This window comes from Phaseolus vulgaris, chromosome 9 (genome assembly GCF_051622355.1).
Source record: "Phaseolus vulgaris cultivar YP4 chromosome 9, ASM5162235v1, whole genome shotgun sequence".
In the NCBI taxonomy this organism is placed as follows: domain Eukaryota; kingdom Viridiplantae; phylum Streptophyta; class Magnoliopsida; order Fabales; family Fabaceae; genus Phaseolus; species Phaseolus vulgaris.
In genome coordinates, this window is record NC_143506.1 from 2,262,733 (window position 1) to 2,282,638 (window position 19,906).

Consider the following 19,906-nt stretch of genomic DNA (forward strand, 5'->3'; position numbering starts at 1 on the left):
GTTCGATACTCGTATCGGACTTTGACACTCGTATCGGACACCGACACTCGTATGACACCTGTTGGACAGGTATTTGTGAAGTGTTCAATTCAAAAAGTATTTGTTAGATTTCTAACAATTCTAATAAAGTTCTAACACAATCTAAAAAAAATACATAATTTTCTAAAAATTCAAATTTTATTATATAAATTATTATTATGATTATAAAAATAAGAAACAAATCATTGTGAACCACTAATTAAAAACATCTTTCTATCTTTATGCTCCAAAAAATAATCTAAAACATACTTGTGTACATAAATCTTTATTGTCAATTTATATAATTCATAATTATATAATATATAGATTTGTGTGCCCGTGTCCTACATTTTAGAAATTTTAAGTATTTCTATATCCGTATCCGTGTTGTATCAGTGTCCGTATCAGTGTTTGTGTAGATAGATTGAATGTAGTTGAGTTTTGATGTAGACTAGGAATTAAATGATGAGGGAATTCCAATGAGTGTAGACTTTCATTCAGATTAGATGAGTATAGAGTGAGTACATGTTTTGCACGGCAAATACTCCCAGATGGTTTCTGAGGCCAAATAATGTAAATCTAACCAATTAGAATTCACCGTACCATCGTCAAGAAAAAGTGTATCACATTATCTTTTTACGAATTTCAACCAGGGGACTTGCATTAAGATTAGATGAATAAAAAATTATAAAAGATGATGATATTTGAAGAGAAATGTGGATCTAATGTAACCAATTGGGTCTCCACCGTACAAAGAGGTAGAAACTTGCATTTATATGATGTTTGTTGAAATAATTAATTAGTTGGTCAGATAAGCAATGAAGTTCATTAACACGTTTTGGCCAATAAGTTTCAGTACACACTGCGCGTTCTTTTCAATGCTCATGTCCCGCACTAATTAAAATACCATAACCACTCATCGCTTTCATCTATAAATACACACCATATCCCCCACTTTCTCCACACAACTCAGTTCTCAAACACAATATTAACCTCTTCCAACTTCTAACCAGTACTACGCATGGCTATTCGTTTGCCTAGTGTTTTGAGTGCTAAACACATTCTTCGCAGATCTAGTCTGTTTCCAAATCATGCAGCTGCAACATCACTGGATGTGCCTAAAGGCCACTTTGCTGTGTACGTCGGAGAAGGTGAAAAGAAGAGATTCGTGATACCAGTTTCATATTTGAACCAGCCTTCTTTTCAAGAACTTCTAAGTATAGCAGAGGAAGAATTTGGCTTCAGTCATCCAATGGGTGGCCTCATTATTCCCTGCTCACAAGAATTTTTCCTTAACATCACCTCTGGCTTACATTGACTTGAAGGCCAACTAAATTTTTTAAGACAGTTTTTGCTTCATGTTTTTTTGCCTTTTTTGCCTTCCAACATGTGGTGTCAGAGAAGTTTACCCGTGCTGAAAGGTTTCAAATATGCAATTAATTGTATCACAGGCAAAGAACATAGTACAAAATTTATGGATTACAAACTTGACTATATTCCATGTTTTTTACAGTTTTTTTTACCCCCTTTTGTTTTGGTTCTCTAAGCGTGTTTCACTGCTCAGATAATTATCTAGGTACTAATCTAAGTAACTTTGATATCCTTAAGGATGCTAAAGTGTAGCTTATAAAATATCCTACAAAAGCACTGAGGCACATGGTTTTGAAGTTTAGGAATCGTACAGGAATCACTCAATAATTGAGTGGACAACTAAAACTAGTCAATTGATGAATTAAAATGAGAAAAATAGCTTTTAATTTAATTATTAGTGCAATAATAATAAGAATAATAATAATACAGGCAAGAACCTACCTTGACTAAGCTATCACAATACAGCTGATATCCACACCACACAAATCAACGAAGAAGTAAGCTTCCTCTCCTCACAGACAGCACAAAAATTAATGTTGGAAGATCAAAATATTTTCTATCATATAACTTCCAAAAGAGATACGAATCGCAGAAGTTGATAAGCAACACGTCTTGGAGTTCAGAGAATAAAAGATTCGCATTATATTGATATATTATAAAAGATATGAGAGGGAAATTGAGCTGTATGTGTTCACAGTACTTGTTAGAGGGGTAATTAACAACCATCTCTAACAACCTAACTAAGCAATTTCAACGAATTAATATCATGTAACATTTTCTGTAACACCAATTAATGAATACTCGGAATTCTTAATGTTAGTGGCCTTCTAATAATCCTTTTATCCAAATTCCATTAAGAGCATATTGTAAGTTGTAACTATATTTGGCCCAAATAGACAAAGCATCAATGGATTTGCGGTAATAATGCCAAGTTTCTCTGCATGTGGTTTAGAATACTTTTAATCGACATCTGTGATCTGACCAGAACAAGTAGTATCTTAGGGTTTCGCAGAAGGAAGAATAAAAGTGACATGAGTTATATAGGAAGCAAAGGATTGTCTTTCTGAAGCCATATACAGCAGTCAATTGCCTCCAATAAATCAAAGTCTAAAAGCAGTTGGAATTTAATATGAATTTAGTTAGCCTTCGAAAGTTGACTTGGAAATAATTGGTCATGGAATTCCAATCCGTGGACTTGCATTCTAATTGGAACAGTTCAGTGGAATATTCAGATATGGCAGAAATGTGGATCTAGCCAATTAAATTTCCATCGTACAAAGTGGTAAGTTGATACTATACCAAATTATCTTTAGTCAAGAATAGTAGAGTCGCATTAATTATTATTAGATCAATGGTGTTTACCCTCTAATCTGTGAACTTGCATTATGAGTTTATGACTTGGTACAAATCAGTATATGCTATTGCACAGCTAATAATCAGATGATATTTTGTCTATTTGAGGTGAAATGTGTGTGGATCCAATCTAGCCAGTTATATTTCAAACGTACAGAAGAGTGGTGGGAATTGCACTTACATCATCTTGTCAACAAACAGTAGACGCACCCGTGTTTAAACAATTATTTGTGAACACTGGAGTCTTCTTGATACCTAGTAAAACAAAAAGAAAGAGACTTGAGAGAAAAATAAATAACTATAACAATGAGTTTAACTTTTAAGATGAAAAAACAGAAGATTCATGAGTTATTACTTTCCGACCAAAATAAAAGAATTAAATAGTGAATTCTATCATCTTTTTCTCTAGTCCCTCTCAAAACCATAAACTATTGTATGTGTGTTAAATGAATTTGGTGAGGCAAGTGTATAGGTGCTTTCTGCGAAGTGGTCAGTTTGTGCAATAAATAAGAAGAGAGGGTCATCAACGCGTTTCATGCCAATTATATTGAGTACAGGCCGCGTGATCTTTTGAATGCATGTCCCACACTAATAAAAACCATGCCTAATTTTCTCCACTGATTACTCCTTATGCTTTCATCTATAAATAAACACCATGTACTAAGCATTTTCCACCAACTCAATTCTGAAAAGTGATAACCACACTCTTTCAAGCTCTAAACAATACTACTATGATGGCTATTCGTTTTCCAACTGCGTTGAGTGCCAAACACATTCTTCGCCGATCGAATCTGTTTGCAAATCAGGCAGCTGCAACATCAGTAGATGTGCCTAAGGGCTACTTTGCTGTGTATGTAGGAGAGGGTGAAAAGAAGAGATTTGTGATACCAGTGTCGTTGTTGAATCAACCCTCATTTCAGCAACTGTTAAGTATAGCCGAGGAAGAATTTGGATTCACTCATCCAATGGGTGGCCTTACTATTCCATGCACACAAGACATTTTTTTTAACATCACCTCTGGCTTACATAGGCTATGACATGATGCAGCCAAACTAAATCTGAAGATACTTTTTGTTGCATTGTTCTTTTCCTTTCAACGTGGCGTCAAGAAAAGTTCACCCATGCAGAAAGGTTTACTGTGTAATTGGATTTTCAGGTTACCTTTCAAATGTATCATAGGCAAATAACATTATAAACTGATGAAAAACATTACTATATTCCATTTTGCTTTCCTTCTTTCTTTTCGTTCTTTCTGTGAATTTGAAGTTCACTACTCATAATTTATCTAGGTCAGATTTGGAACTGAAAGTAGGTTTAAGTACAGCTTATAGAATTGTCTTGCGTTAAATAAGCTATAGGATCATTTAGATTATTTTAATCCATCACTTCACAAAATATTGAAGAAGCTATTTGCTGAGTTATAGGAGATGTGAAGTGAAAAATATAATTTTATTTTAAATAAGAACTACAAGTTTATAAATCCTGCCTGCACAGATACAAAATCATCTCCACTTTGTTCCCATTTACAATCCTTTTCATTTTCTTAAATTTGCATAGTACAGTTTAGTGTCAATCATAACATCACCACCTGCAAATTATTATAAATATATCAAAAGTGGATGTAGCTAATGAACACAAATATATATATTTTTCATCAGCACAATAAAGAATAAATTGAAAAAAGGATAAAAGGGTTACCCCATTCCATATAAAAAAGAACAAAAAATACATGATTAAAGAGAAAAGATAACAGATAAAGCTTCTAAATGGACTCCCCTCTACTATCCTACATAAAGTATCATCCAGCAGTATACAGTTTATTAATATTACAAAATTCTGCCATCTAGATAACCTATATAATGACCAAAAATAATACGTACCCAAAAAAAGTGTGATGGATGATATTCTGGTTCTAGACAGCCAGCAGAATACATATCAGACACTCACATCTAATAAATCGTTTTACTTGAATCATTCAACCAAAACACTACTGAAGTATAGTACTAGGGGTTGAATAAAGTGATTAAGAAAGCTAATATATATTAAATAATAACAACTCGGATTTAAATTTCTTCGAATCAAATTACCTGTTTAATATTTTAATTTCCTGTGTTAGCCCCAAGAACACAGATCAAAAGGGTTGTTGTTGTACTCAGAAATGCATAGAGAATTACACTTCTTCTTGCAAAGTCTTCTTATTAATTTAATGTTCTACAAAGTAAAATATTAAATAATATATATATATATGTAATTTAATATCTTGAATAACATTCATTCCATTCTTCATGTACTAAGTAATAATTATTGTTCTTACAACAAGGACCAAGAACACTTGAAATGGGTTAATCAAGACTAATCCTTCAATCTTGGGCTGAATACTATCTTGGGCCGGGTACTTCTCTCCTTGATGGAAACTCTTGGCTTCTCCTCTCGGCTGGTGCTCTCGGCTTCTCCTCTCGGCGGGTGCTCTCGGCTTCTCCTCTCGGCTGGTACTCTCGGCTTCTCCTCTCGGCTGGTGCTCTCGGCTTTACTCTGAACTTCTATTTATAGGGTTTCCTTAATGGGCTTTTCTCCTTTTCTGTTGGACTTTCTCTTTACACCTTTTTATTATTTACACACTCCTCCTGTGGGTTTTAAACTTAATTGGGTTTCATTTTTATAGTAATATTTATATTTTATTTTATTCTTTAACATATATCTTTTTCATTCTCGGTTTAAACATCTCGGTTTCAACCTTTTTCCCTCGTTTACTCAATGTTGTTCTCGGCCTAAACCTCTCGGTTTTAGCCTACCAGTACACTAGCCCCCGAGACAAAAATATTTTTATTTTAAGTTTAAAGAAATATTTGTGTCTTAATATAATATAATAATGTTTGACGTTTGATTTGATTTGATATGGAACGTTTTGATTTCTGCGCTTTATTTTGCCCAGTTTTCATGACTTGACAGGAACTTGCTATTTTGACCGTTAGATGACATATTTTTGAATGGTGCCACATTGTTTATATCGTTTGAAATTCTAGGGTTTTGTTTGGGCTATAAATAGGTTTGCCATTGGGTTTTTTATGATTGTGTGAGCTTTGCTGCTGTTTAGAAGGAAGCATATTGTCAATCTTCGTTCAATTCTTGCGAAGGTAATGTCTCTTTCAAGTTCTTCTGCTACTGATGAATTTTCAAGCGCGGGTGGTGAATCAACTGGCTGAGTGGTTCGAGAAGAAGTTCCTCCTGAGTCAAAATCTTCTTCTGCTACTCCATCTTGTATGAATGATTCAAGTGGAGCTCCTACTGTTGATGTTCCTCAAGAATTTGAATTTATCGTACCCCAGAAAAACCTTCGTCCTGGTTATCAATGGGTCAATCCTAAAGTCCGAGAGTATTTCTCGAAGTATCGTTCTGCTAACGAACTTCGGAGTTTTCTTTCCCGTTCTCAAATTTATTATTCTGATATTGAAAATGATATCATTTCATTTCGGCGTGTTGGTGATGTTGATAATGTGTGTCATGGCCGAGAAGGTGATAGCTATGAATTTTTTTATTTTTATGCTTGCTTTTTCAGAGATCTTCATATTCGATTGCCTTTGAACAATTTTCAAATGGGCGTTCTTAATTTTCTTAATGTTGCTCCTACTCAGCTTCATCCTAATGGTTGGGCTGCGATGCAAGCATTCAGTATTTTGTGTAAATTATTGTCACTTTCTCCTAGTCCTTCTGCGTTTCTATACTATTATAGTTCTCGGCCTGGTAAACGGCCAGGGTGGCTATCCCTTATTAGCAAGTCCAATGTGTGTTTTCTTAAGCCTTTTACGTCGTCGTATAAGGATTTTAAAGGAAGTTTTTTCAAAATTCTAATAGAGCCAATAGGAAGAGAATATTTCTTTAATGGAAATTCTCCAAAATTTCCTCTGTATTGGACGAAAGATCCTGTGAAGTTTAACTCAATATCCTTTCATTCGATGGGTGTGGCCGATCGTCATGTTATTGAAGTTTTTAGTCGTTTTTTGTATCAAGTTCCCACTCGTGCTTTGCTTCAGTTGTATACTTCATCACATCCTCGAGAAGATCTTACTGGTACGTGGTTATTCCGCATTTTCTTGCTTTTTAGGATAAGTTTTTTAACTTTGCTAAATTTTTTATTGATTTTCAGCTCTGATGGCAAGTACTAATCCGAAAGCTCGATCTTACTTTTCGAAACTGCTTAACAAAGTGGGTGATGTTACTCCCCGACGCGAGAATGTGGTAAATCCTGTTGTGGAAGTAGAAAACGTGGAGCCAGTTGCTAATGTTGACGTGGTGGAACCGACAAGTAATGTTGATGTTGCTGGTCCTTCGAAGAAATCAAAGAAACGAGATAGGAGCAGCAAGAAGTCACATTCATCTTCTCGGCACCATCACCATAGTGGAAATGTTTCATGTGAACCTCTTCCCGAGACGATTTTTAGTGCTACGAATAAATATGCAAAATTCGTTCAAACATCTTTTAGTGAATCAACTTACAATATGCTGAAGAATATGGATGCTGCTTCATTAGCGGATTCTGTTATTGAATTATCAAGTAGAAATCTTTTGATTGGAAAAATGATGAAAGAGAAGAATGGAAACTGCGTGTCGTTGTCCGAATTTGAGAAGCTGAAGAATGATCTTGCTGAGTATAAGGATAGGATGAACTCTTTATCATTAGAGTTAGAGAAGGTGGCAAAACAGAAAGAACAACAAGAAATCGAAAATGAAGGTCTTGGAAAAGAAATTTCTGATTTGAAGAATGAAAACCTGAAATGTATTACGGAGAATGCTCAATTGTGCAAGGAGAAACAACTTTTGACCGAGAAGGTATCGGCGCTATCTTCTGCTAATGAATCTGACAAGAACACCATCAAACTTATGGATGAGGAGATTAATCAGCTAAAGACCAATGTTTTTGAAGCCGAAAGTTTTATATTTGAACAACACAAACTTGGCTTTGAGAAGGCTCTTCAACAAGCAAAATACTTTTATAAAATTCCTATTGATGAAGGTAATTTTGATGTTAAGAAGGACTTTTATAATGGTGAGCTAGTTCCTGCTAATGAGATTCCAGATAATGATGCTGAAGATATTAATATTGAAAATTAGGTATAGGGTTTTAAGGTTTAGTTTGTCGGATACTTCTCGGTTACTTGTGGAGAAGTATAATTGTTTTGGAATGCTAAGCTTGTTGGATATTTGCATTCGTGATGTAATTCCTTTTTTTGGGAACTTTTGTTAATATAAATGTTTAAGCTTTTGTGGTTATCATCGTAATTTTATCCTTTGTTATGTTCTGATAATTCTGTTATAATCGTTGAGGCTTGCTAGTTTTCGGTTCTTTTGTTGAAAGCGTTAGAAATGTTAGAATTATTTGAGTTTACCTCTCGGTTTTAATGATTATTAGTTTAAAGACGACATTTTGTTGGAGCTTGAAGATATTGACTGTTATGACTTGGACCTTTCGGTGTTTTTTTTTATTAGTCAAAAAATTGTGAAGTATAAAATTATTAATCAAAAACCTTTAATTTATTAAGGTTGATTCATAATTGATATATTATTGACTGGAATATGCAACTGTCGGTTTAGTAATGTAAGTTGTACGAGTGACTTTCGGTTTTTGGAATTGTGTTTTAGCTCTGATCTTTCGGTTTTCGTTTGAGATAAAATGTTTAAGATTGACAAATTTTAAAGGAAGATTCTGATAGCAGGGATTTTCAAAAAACGAAAGCTAATTCTGATCTTTCGGTTTTCATGTGATTTGAAGATTTTCAAGAATGAGAATTATATTTATGTTTGTTCGGGAGGGATTTCACCTGAAATGAAAGCATCCAAGCCCGAAAAAGTTATGTAAATCGATTCTCGGGTGGGATTTCACCTGGAATGAAAGCATCCAAACCCAAGAAAACTATGTAAATCTATTCTCGGGTGGGATTTCACCTGAAGTGAAAGCATCCAAAGCCGAGAGTTTATGTAAATCTATTCTCGGGTGGGATTTCACCTGAAGTGAAAGCATCCAAGGCCGAGAGACGAAGAATGTATATGTACATAATGGAAGATAACAAAACGGATTGTTTCTTGAGAATTCCTCTTCATTATATGATAAGTAATTTACATCTATTCTAACTAAAATAAAATTTTAGATGACTTGCATTCCAGGTTCTCGGTATCATTTTCTCTTCCAAAGTTTCTAACCTATAAGCTCCATTTTGTAAGTTTTCTAGCACTCTAAAAGGTCCTTCCCAATTGGATGCCAATTTTCCATGTCGTGGATCCTTTCGAGCATTAGTTCGCATTCTCCACACCAGATCCCCTTCTTTAAAAGCCCTAAATCTGACTTTTGCATTAAATCTCTTCATTGCTCTTCGTTTGACTGCAGTCTCTTTTATTTTTGCTTTTTCTCTAAGTTCTTCAATAAGATCAAGATCGGTTCTCAAACACTCATTGTTGATATTCCAGTCTTCCATTTGTCTTCTTAATGTGGGTTCATTAACTTCTACTGGTAACATTGCGTCTGTTCCGTAAGTGAGATTGAACGGCGTTTCTCCAGTTGATGTTTGCGGTGTGCAACGATATGCCCATAAAATCTCCGGTAATTTCTCTGCCCATAATCCTTTAGCAGTCCCCAACCTCTTTTTTAATTGTCCAAGAATAACCTTGTTTGCGGCTTCAGCTTGTCCATTCGTTTGTGGATGTTCGACCGAAGTGGTTGTGGGCTTGATTCCCAAATCTGCATAAAATTCCATAAGTTTTTTGTCAATGAATTGTCGGCCATTGTCACTTACAATAGTATGTGGGATTCCGAATTGACATATTATATTTTTCCATATAAACGTTTGGACTTGCTGTGCCGTTATCTTTGTCAATGCTTCTGCTTCTATCCATTTTGTAAAGTAGTCTACAGCTACTATCATGAATTTTGTTTGGCCTCGTCCAAGTGGGAATGGGCCAAGTATATCAATTCCCCATTTTGCAAATGGCCATGGAGATATGATTTCTTGCAACTCCTGCGCTGGGATATGATTTAAGCTCCCAAACTCTTGGCATTTTCTACATGTTTTGACATAAACTTCACAGTCCTCTCGGATTGTTGGCCAATAATAACCAGCTCTACAAACCTTTGTTGCCATTGTTCGAGCTCCACAATGCAGTCCACAAATTCCTTAATGAAGTTCTTTGACCACATATTCTGCTTGTTCTTTGGTCAAACATTTTAACAAGGGCATAGAGTATCCTCTTTTATATAGCTCATCACCGATTAGAATGAAATTAGCGACTTTCTTTGCTATTTTGACATCCGGCTGAACACCTTGCTCCTGGGTCTTTATGATTTCGATGTATGTGTTTATCCAGTCATCTTTGGCTGTTACAATATTGAAGCATTCGTCGAGACTAACTGTCGGATGACTGAGGGTTTGTTGTATGATGGAATTGTGTTGCACTTGTCTTTGTTGGCTTGCTAACTTAGACAATGAATCTGCTTTCATATTTAATTCTCTTGGAATGTATTTCATCTCGGCCTTGTTAAAACATTGCATAATATTTAAGACTTTATGATAATATTTCATTAACAAAGGGTCTTTTACCTGATACTCCCCGTGCACTTGTCCCACCGACAGCTGTGAATCCGTTTTGCAAAGGACATTTTCCACTCCCATGTCTCTGGCTAATAACAATCCTGCAACAAGAGCTTCATATTCGGCCTGATTGTTGGATGTTTTGAACTCGAATTTGAGCGCCATTTCGACTTGGAAGTTATCGGGTCCTTCAAGTACTATTCCTGCTCCGCTTCCTCTTTTGCTTGACGCGCCATCTACATACAAAGTCCACTGGTCCTGTTGTGTTGATGTTGGCATCTGAATGATAAAATCTGCAAGAGATTGGGCTTTGATTGGTCCTCTTGGTTCGTATTTGATTCCATATTCCGAAAGCTCCATTGACCATGTCACCATTCGACCTGCAAGCTCTGTTTTTTTTAAAATTTTAGATATTGGAAAATCTGTTCTCACTATTACCTGATGATTCTGAAAGTATGGTCGAAGGCGTCTTGCAGCATACACTAATGTTAGGGCAACTCTCTCAACTTTGGGATATCTAGTTTCGGCATTTTGTAGGGTTCTACTCACAAAATATATCGGTTTCTGCTCTGGGTTTTCTTGGATTAAAGCGGCTCCTATTGCTTCATTTGAAGTAGCTAAGTAGACTATGATGGGTTGATTGGGTATAGGTTTTACTAAAATTGGAGGTTCAGCCACCATGCTCTTTATTTGAGATAAAGCTTGCTCACATTGTTCACTCCACACAAAATTTTCAGATTTTTTCAACAAGTTTATAATCGGTTTAGTTTTCTCAGCCAATATTGGCAGAAATCTTGATAGTGAATTCAACTTCCCTACTAGCCTTTGCACTTCTTTTAGGTTTTTTGGTCTTCCCATCTGCATGATTGCCTCACATTTGTCAGGATTAGCTTCAATTCCTCTGTTTGTCAACATAAATCCCAAAAATTTTCCTCCTCTGACGCCGAAAACGCATTTTTCTGGATTAAGTCGAATATTGTATTTCCTTATTTGAGCAAACACTTCTTCAAGGTCTTCCAGGTGTTTCTGTATCTCATTTGATTTAACAACCATGTCATCAACATACACTTCTAGGTTCTTTCCAATCTGTTCTTTAAACACTTTGTCCATCAATCTTTGGTATGTTGCCCCAGCATTCTTCAAGCCGAAAGGCATGACTTTATAACAATAATTTGCAACATCAGTGGTGAAAGCTGTTTTCGGGATATCAGGTGCATACATCTGTATTTGATTATACCCCGAATAAGCATCAAGGAAACTCATCATCTCTTGGCCAGATGCCCCATCAACTAGTCGGTCTATGTTAGGCAATGGATATGTGTCTTTCGGACAAGCTTTGTTCAAATCGGTGTAATCTGTACACATTCTCCATTGTCCACTTGGTTTTTTGACGAGTACCACATTAGACAACCACGTGGTATACTTAGCTTCTCGGATAAAACCAGCTTGTATTAACTTTTGAGTTTCTTCAATTGCTGCCTGTCGTCGTTCTTCTCCTAACTTTCTTCGTTTTTGAGATACTGGCTTTGCTTCCCGGCAAACAGATAATTTGTGACACATTACCTCTGGATCAATTCCAGGGATATCAGACGGCCACCAGGCAAATAAATCCTTATTGCTACGCAACAGTGTGATAAGTTTGCTAAGCAATTCATCAGGCATACTTCCACTTACATAAGTGCATTGTCTGTCGTCTTGGCCTAACAGTACTGCTGTCGTTTCTTCTTTCGGTTCCAGCCTTTCCTCATTCAATCTGGGATCCAAGTCCACCATGGCTACTATTTTTTCAACCTCTTTATCCACCTTCAAATTCATTTTTAAACCTACTGCATAACATTCTCGAGCATCTCTTTGATTGACATAAACTGTAGCTATCTCTCCTTTTTCTGTTGGGAATTTCATGGCCAAATATGGTGTTGACACGATTGCTCCTAACTTATTTAAGGAAGATCGTCCTAGCAACACATTGTATGAGGTGGATGCATCCACCACCAGATATCGGATTTTAATTTTTCTAACTTTGCTACCTCTTCCAAATGTTGTCACCAAATCAACATATCCCTTTGTGTTAACTCTTTCGCCTGAAAAGCCAATGATTTGCTCTCGGAAAGGCACTATGTCTTCTTCTCTCAAATGTAACCTTTTGAACGTATCCCAGAACAAGATATCGACCGAACTCCCTTGATCAACCAGGGTCTTCATGACAGCATATTCGGCTATTTCAACCGTGATTACCATAGGATCATCATGATCTGGATCAATTTCTTGGAAGTCTTCGTCTGTGAAAAGCATTGGTGGTAAAGTTCTTCTTTTGAAAACATGATTAACAGACCTGATATTTCTCCAATGTTGCTTTCGTGCAGATGAGGATTCCTTCCCAGAAAAACCTCCTGAGATCGTATTTATAAACCCCCTAACCGGTCTTCCCAAACTTCGCTCTCTGCTTCGTCTTACTGATTGAGTGTTTTGATAGATTCTATCTCTTCTTTCGTCTGGCCTTCCAACCCTTCTTTCGTCTCTTTTTTCCACTTGTTTTTCTCTCCTTTCCAACCTTTCAACCCTTCTTTCACCCAGCTCTCGCCCCCTCGTATCTCTCTCTGGACTCAACCATACTCTTGGATTTCCCCTTTGAACAAAACGTTTTAACTGTCCGGCATGAATCAACTCTTCTATTTTATCTTTCAACCCAATACATTCTTCTGTATGATGACCATGATTTTTATGATATTCACAATGTTTGGTGCGGTCTGCCCTTTCTGGTGTTCTTGCTTTTCTTGGTGATGGTATTATTTCGGCTGCCATGGCTTCCTGTAAAATTCTTGCTCTGTTCGTATTTAGAGGTGTGTATTGCTGGAACTTTCGAGCTCTGAATTCTTCTCGGGCTCTTCTTGCAACAGGCGGGTGTTCTCTTTCTGTCACCCTCTTCTCGCCTCCATCAACCCTTACTTGGTTTCGAAACTCCCTTAATTCTTCCATTTGCATAAATTTTGATGCCCGTTGCCTTAGTTCATCCAGATTGATCGTAGGTTTCTTGCAAAGACTATCGGCAAATGGTCCCGGTTTTAATGTCGTTATCATATGATGCATGGTGACCTCTGGACTAAGATTTCGGATCCCCAAAGCAACCTTTCCAAAACGTTCCATGAACATTCTTAAAGACTCTCCTTTCTCTTGTCTTATGTTCACTAAGGCGATTGACGTTAAATGATGGGGACGACTAGTTGCAAATTGAGCACCGAACTTTTCTATCAACGTATCAAAACAATCTATACTCAAAGGTGGGAGGCGTGTAAACCAGCTCAATGCTGCCCCTTTCAGAGTTGTAGGAAATACTCTGCACATAATAGCATCATTCCATGTATACAAGCTGATTTGAGTAGTATATATTGCAATATGCTCATCAGGATCCGTACTTCCATCATATTTGTCAATGGTTAAGTTCTTCCAATTGTCAGGCAACGGAGTATCGACTATAACATCATAAAACGGATGTTTTCTGGAAGATGTTCCTGCACAAACCCCAGAGTTTTCAAGCCATCTTCTTCTGGTTTGAGAATTTTCATTATATATCCTCTCGTTCACTTGTATCCCCGGTTGGACAGTTTCGAAAGATGAATTCAAAACCGTTTCCTCTTGTAACTTTCTCCTCATGTGTGCGTTTTCGGCTCTTAACATACTCAATTCTTCTTCATTATTCTTTTTTAACATCTCGAATTCTTTTTGTAATTGGACCAACATTGCCATTGGCATGTTAACATTGTCTTCCCGATCTCCACCTTGTTCTCCTCCTTGACTCATCTTGTCTTTAACCCTTCTCAATTGACCCTCGGTCCCACGGTGGACGCCAAAATGTTCTTACAACAAGGACCAAGAACACTTGAAATGGGTTAATCAAGACTAATCCTTCAATCTTGGGCTGAATACTATCTTGGGCCGGGTACTTCTCTCCTTGATGGAAACTCTTGGCTTCTCCTCTCGGTTGGTGCTCTCGGCTTCTCCTCTCGGCGGGTGCTCTCGGCTTCTCCTCTCGGCTGGTACTCTCGACTTCTCCTCTCGGTTGGTGCTCTCGGCTTCTCCTCACAACAGGTGGGGGTACCTGCAAGTCGCTCCGATGCCAAAGTCAGAAAAGGTTTAACGTTCATCAGATAAAATCGCTCTTACCTTTTTTCTTACTCTGAACTTCTATTTATAGGGTTTCCTTAATGGGCTTTTCTCCTTTTCTGTTGGACTTTCTCTTTACACCTTTTTATTATTTACACACTCCTCCTGTGGGTTTTAAACTTAATTGGGTTTCATTTTTATAGTAATATTTATATTTTATTTTATTCTTTAACATATATCTTTTTCATTCTCGGTTTAAACCTCTCGGTTTCAACCTTTTTCCTTCGTTTACTCAATGTTGTTCTCGGTCTAAACCTCTTGGTTTTAGCCTACCAGTACAATTATTATTACGGAAGCCAAATATCACTGATCATTAAAAAAAAGTTGATTTGATATAGTCTTATAAAATGTACATTAAGCTTAAATTCAATTTCATAATATCACTGGGTGAGATTTTTAAGATACGTTACATAATTTTAATCAAATTTCTTTGTTTGAAAGATTAAGATGACTTTTTTCTCCGGTTAGTAAATTTAGGATATTTTCCAAATTTATTATGTAAAGATGTTTTTGTTGAATTCTTGCTTCATGCCATAAAAAGGTTTTAGTAAATTAAATTATGGGTTACTTATAATGAAAATATCATGTCTATTTACATGTGTGTCATATAATGATTTTGTAATTATTTTTACCTTTTTTAAAGGATGAGGTCTCTCGGGACGAAGGAGGAGTGATGCTTGTTGCACCCTACTAACGTGTTAAAAATATCTGGAATCCCACTTTAGAATTTATAGATTTTTATTATGTATGTGTTCTATAATTCAACATTTAACTAGTTAGTCCTGAATTTTGTAATAATTTGTGCATGATATCTAGTTTCTCCATCTTTTTTAGTTTTTTTTTGTCCTATTTTCTCTCTTGATTTCCTTTTCACGGATTCTCTCTTGCTCTCAAAGGAATAATGAACAATGATTTTCAATTTCAGGGAAAGGATGATTGAGCAATGGCATTTATGCACCCTGAGTCTTGTGTATGTGGCTAGCATCAACATTATCAAGAACGACTCTGTTTGATTCCATTTTCATTTTCTTATTACATGTCTAAGTCCAACATATTTGAGCTCTTGCACCAATCTCGTGTAAGTGTCGATGATTCAGCCATTAAGAAACTCCACGCTCAGCTACACAGAACAGGCATGATCTTCTCTTCCATCATCTCCACACCCAACTCATTGCCACATACGCAGCATGCCTCCCTAACACCAACCTTAGCATACTCGAAAACTTGTTCAAATGAATGAACTCCACCAACCCATTACACTTCAACGCCATAATATCTGATTTCTGTCGCAAAGGTTTCCCCTTTCTCGCTCTCGCCTCCTTCTCCTTCATGCACACCAACGGTGTCCCCTAAGATACCTACGCTTTGTGTAGCACGTTGACCGCCTCGTCCAAAGCCAAAGAACTTAATTTTGGAAAGCAGATACACTCCCAGGGGGTAAAATCAGGTTGGTCTTCTATAGTGTGTTTGTGGGTAGTGCTCTCATCGATTTCTACTCCAAATTGTCGAATGTACAAGATGCAGCCCTTATGTTCGATGAAATTCCTGACAAGAACACTGTGTGTGCGTATGCACTTTTGTCAGGTTATGCCGAAGCTGGGCTTTGGGCTCGAGAACTTGAACTTGTTAGGAAGATGAATGTGTTGAAATTGAAGAATGATCATTTTACTCTATCAGCAGCTTTGCGTGCATGCACTGGATTGTCTGCTGTTGAAATGGGTAGGCAAGTGCATGGTTACTTGCTCCGTCCGATACCTGATTTAGAGAGTGATGTGTTTCTTCAGAGCGCGTTGATTGAGATGTATGGTAAGTGTGGATTAGCGAAGAAGACTTGGCACGGGTTCGAGTTGGTCGGGATGGAGATTAGGAAAGAAGGAAGAAACAGGGACATTGTGTTATGGACTTCAATGCTTGGTGTGTACGGTAGGAACGACCATTACAAGGAAGCGGTTGATTCGTATGATGAGATGTGGATGGAAGGAATCCGGCCGGATGGAATAACATTCTTGACAGTGATATCTGCTTGTGGTCGCACTGGCCAAGTTCGTGCTGGTGTCAAGTATTTTGAATCAATGGCTAATGAGTTCAAGATAGATCATGGTCCAGAACATTACATCTGCCTGGTTGATTTACTTTGTAGAGCTGGTGAATCGCAGCGGGCGTGGGAATTTCTGAATGAGGCACTCTATAAGGGAATGGGAAGCTGTACTATTTCAATGTGGGGAGCTCTCTACTCAGTGCTTGTGTGCATCGAGGGGATTTAGACATTGGAAAATTAGCAGCTCAGAGGGCTCTCGAGTTGAATCCTCAAAATGTTGGGATATGCATTATGCTGTCAAATCTGTATGCTCGGTTTGGCATGTGGGAGGAAATTGGAGACTTGAGAGCATTGATCAAAACAAGAGGGCTAAGAAAAGATGTTGGATGCAGTTGGGTTCAGGTGACTGACTAGTTGAATGGATCCTCTCTAGTTAACAACCAGAAGGAAATCACAGGATTCAGATATAGATCATTGATGATATTCTCTTTCGCTTAAGTACTGTGCAATAAACAATCAATGGTTGTGATTTGGTTGGATCTGGACTGCATTGGTGAAGTTCTATTACACCAAATTAGTGGGAAAAAATTATCTATTTTGATGACGAGTTCCTACTGCAAATTCTGAAGATGCTCATCATAACAAGTCACAACATGAAAGTATTGTCCCAGCAGGGAAGTTTAGAAAGAATAAGAGACTGTGTAAAATTGATTTTACATGAACTTGATCTAACATAATGGATTTTAGTTCAAGTGTATATAAATAAATTAATTTATTTTTTACAATATTTGGGAAAGAAGTGTTTTTAATTATAAATTTTGTTTGGATAATATTGATTTAAAAAAAATACTCTTAGATGTATAATTATTAATATGCATATGTAAATGTGGATGAAGTAATTGGGTTTATGTATTCTAATGTCTAAAAGGTAAACTTGTATAAAAACAAAAATTTCATATGATAATTAATATTTCTAGGTTTGTGCATGTCAAGCACAATTTTGGTGTAACACTTAATAGTTCAAATTCAATCTCACAGTCTAGTCACCTTTAAGTCTATAACACCAATAAAAATCAAAATCCAATTTAAAAGGAATTTTATAAACTAGCTTAGAGAATCAAAGTTCTCATCTACTAAAATTAAAGAAGCTTAAGAAATAATCATATATCAAGTAAATTGAAAAAACAAAAGAAATTACAAAATAAAAATGAATCCACTCTTATTTAAATTCTAAATGAATAGCTGTCCTATATTATCTCTAATATAGTGAGATCTAGGCATAAAACATATAAGAATTGGAGTTAGAATAAAGAGATAAACGAAGTGAGAACTAAAAAGAGAAAAAAAAAATACAAGTTTGTTTTTATTTTTGAAAAGCAAAAACAAAACACGAAAAGAATAAAAAAAACAAAAGAGAAGGAAAAAAAGGATTGGGCCTGGAGCTGAAAGGTTTCACCATTTCATCCTATGAATCAAGAGTTCAAAAGTTATATATACGCCATCACCATTTGATAAATTATCTTAAAAAAAATAATTCATAACTTCATAAATATTTTAGCATGATAAAAAAATATGTTTAAATAAAATGTATGTGATTTGAACAATGTTCTGAGGATTTAGTTAAATTTTTAAAAAAAATCAAAGAACAATTTAGTTTTTATATATTCTCACTTTTGCTTTATATAAAACTCATCATGATTATTGCAAAACTTTCATAAAACATTTCAGGATAAATTTTTCAACTTATATGTTGTACAATAATAAATAGAAATATAAAAATCATAAAAAACCAGAATAATTTATCAGAAAAAAAAAGTATCACAAAAATGACTAATTAAAAAGTGATCAATATTTAAATAATATTATTAAATTCTTAAAATTTGTCATAAAAGATAATAATATCAAATTACAATTAATTCACGTACTGTAATCTAATTTATTTTCCTCCTCCAATGGTGGTTGTCCCCCCATATGTAAGTATGTTTGAGATGTATTATTTTTGTGGTGAGAAGAATATATATATATTAATCTGAATTTCCATTTTCTGAAGGCATGCTGTTTTTATCTGATGGTTCCCCATGGATGTTGGTTTATGTGGTACCTATGTTGTTCTACCATATCAATTTGTACTTTATAAAATAATTCATATTCTCGATCACACAACCTACTTAGAACATATCTTTCTTTTATCCAAACTCTCTTACTCTCTTCTTCAATCCAATCTGTACCAAATGTATTATGAAATTAAAAAATAATAGTATTTTAACAAGTACCAAATATAATTATCTCAAATCCCTAAACATATATATATATATATATATATATATATAATATACTAACCAATAAGTATGGATAGTAAAAGCATGTAACTCAATTACAAATAACAAAAGAAAAATAAAAGAATGTAAAAGATAATAATAACAATAATTTCTTTTATAACAAACTAATAAGTCGAAGGGGAAATTTTGTTAAATAATATTATTGCTTTGACTTTAACTTCTCGTAGGAGCTCCGTTATTTCAAGTAAATGTTATTTTCAAATGTTTTTTTTTTTGGTCTTTCAAACCCAATTTTATGGGATGTAATATATGTTGTGTTTTCTTTTACAGTTTTTGCTGATTTTATGGTTGGTTTTTGCACGGTTTTTAAGGTAGTGTCAGTTGTTTTTTTTGGATATTTATTCATGTGGATCTGTTTTGGAACATGTTTTTTTTTAAGGATAGGTAATATTTCTATAAGAATTGGAGTATCTTTAAATACTTTTTATTTATTTTTTATTATTGATAAATAAATAAATATATCTATATTGTTTCTTTAATCTCCTTCTTTACTAGAACGAAATATATAGTTAAATTCGTCGTTAAATCTTTGTAATGTTTTCCTAATATGAGTATGATCTAGTTTTATATGGTAGTTCATTGATCAATACATGTTCCTGTGGCTATTTTGGATTTTCTTGATCTAGTTTGAGTGCATATTTCTTTTTGAGTCATTATCTTTATTTATTATTTTTCTTTTTTTAGTGTTTGAACAATGTAGAAAGATATTAACTTTTCTCTCATTAGAGAAGTTTATGAAGCTTTCTAAAGTTTGATTGCTATTGAGATTGATTTGAAATTTACTAACATGCTGTTATTGGGATTGATTTTAAATTTACTAATATTATATTCAAGTGTTGTGAATTCTTACATTAAGTATAAGAATTTTTTATTTTTATTTTTATTTTTTTTCTTTGATCAGCAATGAATAAATAAAATTAAAGGGGATACTTTAAGGGTATCCCAACTCATATACAGTAATCAGAAGTGGACTTCCTATATCATCCACAAACGAAACTCTCCTTTATGGTTGGAGCAGAACAACCTTAAAGTGAGAAAACCATACCCAA

The 19,906-nt window shown here is 35.3% G+C and overlaps 4 protein-coding genes across 4 annotated transcripts; 3 read left to right on the forward strand and 1 right to left on the reverse strand.

Moving 5' to 3' along the window:
• The first annotated feature begins 965 nt into the window (after nt 1-965).
• Nucleotides 966-1,512, forward strand: LOC137820824 (auxin-responsive protein SAUR23). Its single transcript, XM_068625088.2, has one exon. The coding sequence runs from the start codon at nt 1,040-1,042 to the stop codon at nt 1,334-1,336; it is 297 nt and encodes a 98-aa protein (XP_068481189.1). The 5' UTR covers nt 966-1,039; the 3' UTR covers nt 1,337-1,512.
• A 1,889-nt stretch (nt 1,513-3,401) lies between these two features.
• LOC137820821 (auxin-responsive protein SAUR23) lies at nt 3,402-3,964 on the forward strand. Its single transcript, XM_068625085.2, has one exon. It carries the CDS (start codon nt 3,474-3,476, stop codon nt 3,777-3,779), a length of 306 nt encoding a protein of 101 aa, XP_068481186.1. The 5' UTR covers nt 3,402-3,473; the 3' UTR covers nt 3,780-3,964.
• Nucleotides 3,965-9,905: 5,941 nt separating this feature from the next.
• Nucleotides 9,906-14,117, reverse strand: LOC150025105 (uncharacterized). Its single transcript, XM_090295078.1, has one exon. The coding sequence runs from the start codon at nt 14,115-14,117 to the stop codon at nt 9,906-9,908; it is 4,212 nt and encodes a 1,403-aa protein (XP_090151204.1).
• Nucleotides 14,118-15,125: 1,008 nt separating this feature from the next.
• LOC137820552 (putative pentatricopeptide repeat-containing protein At3g23330) lies at nt 15,126-17,299 on the forward strand. Its single transcript, XM_090295968.1, is given in 5 exon segments — nt 15,126-15,225; nt 15,406-15,622; nt 15,625-15,932; nt 15,935-16,708; nt 16,711-17,299. Coding segments are annotated over 4 exon segments (1,410 nt in total). The 5' UTR covers nt 15,126-15,225; nt 15,406-15,516; the 3' UTR covers nt 16,933-17,299.
• Nucleotides 17,300-19,906: the final 2,607 nt, after the last annotated feature.

Coding starts and splice junctions, on each gene's coding strand:
- LOC137820824 (XM_068625088.2), top strand. CDS start 1,040: ATGGCTATTCGTTTGCCTAGTGTTTTGAGTGCTAAACACATTCTTCGC.
- LOC137820821 (XM_068625085.2), top strand. CDS start 3,474: ATGATGGCTATTCGTTTTCCAACTGCGTTGAGTGCCAAACACATTCTT.
- LOC150025105 (XM_090295078.1), bottom strand. CDS start 14,117: ATGAGTCAAGGAGGAGAACAAGGTGGAGATCGGGAAGACAATGTTAAC.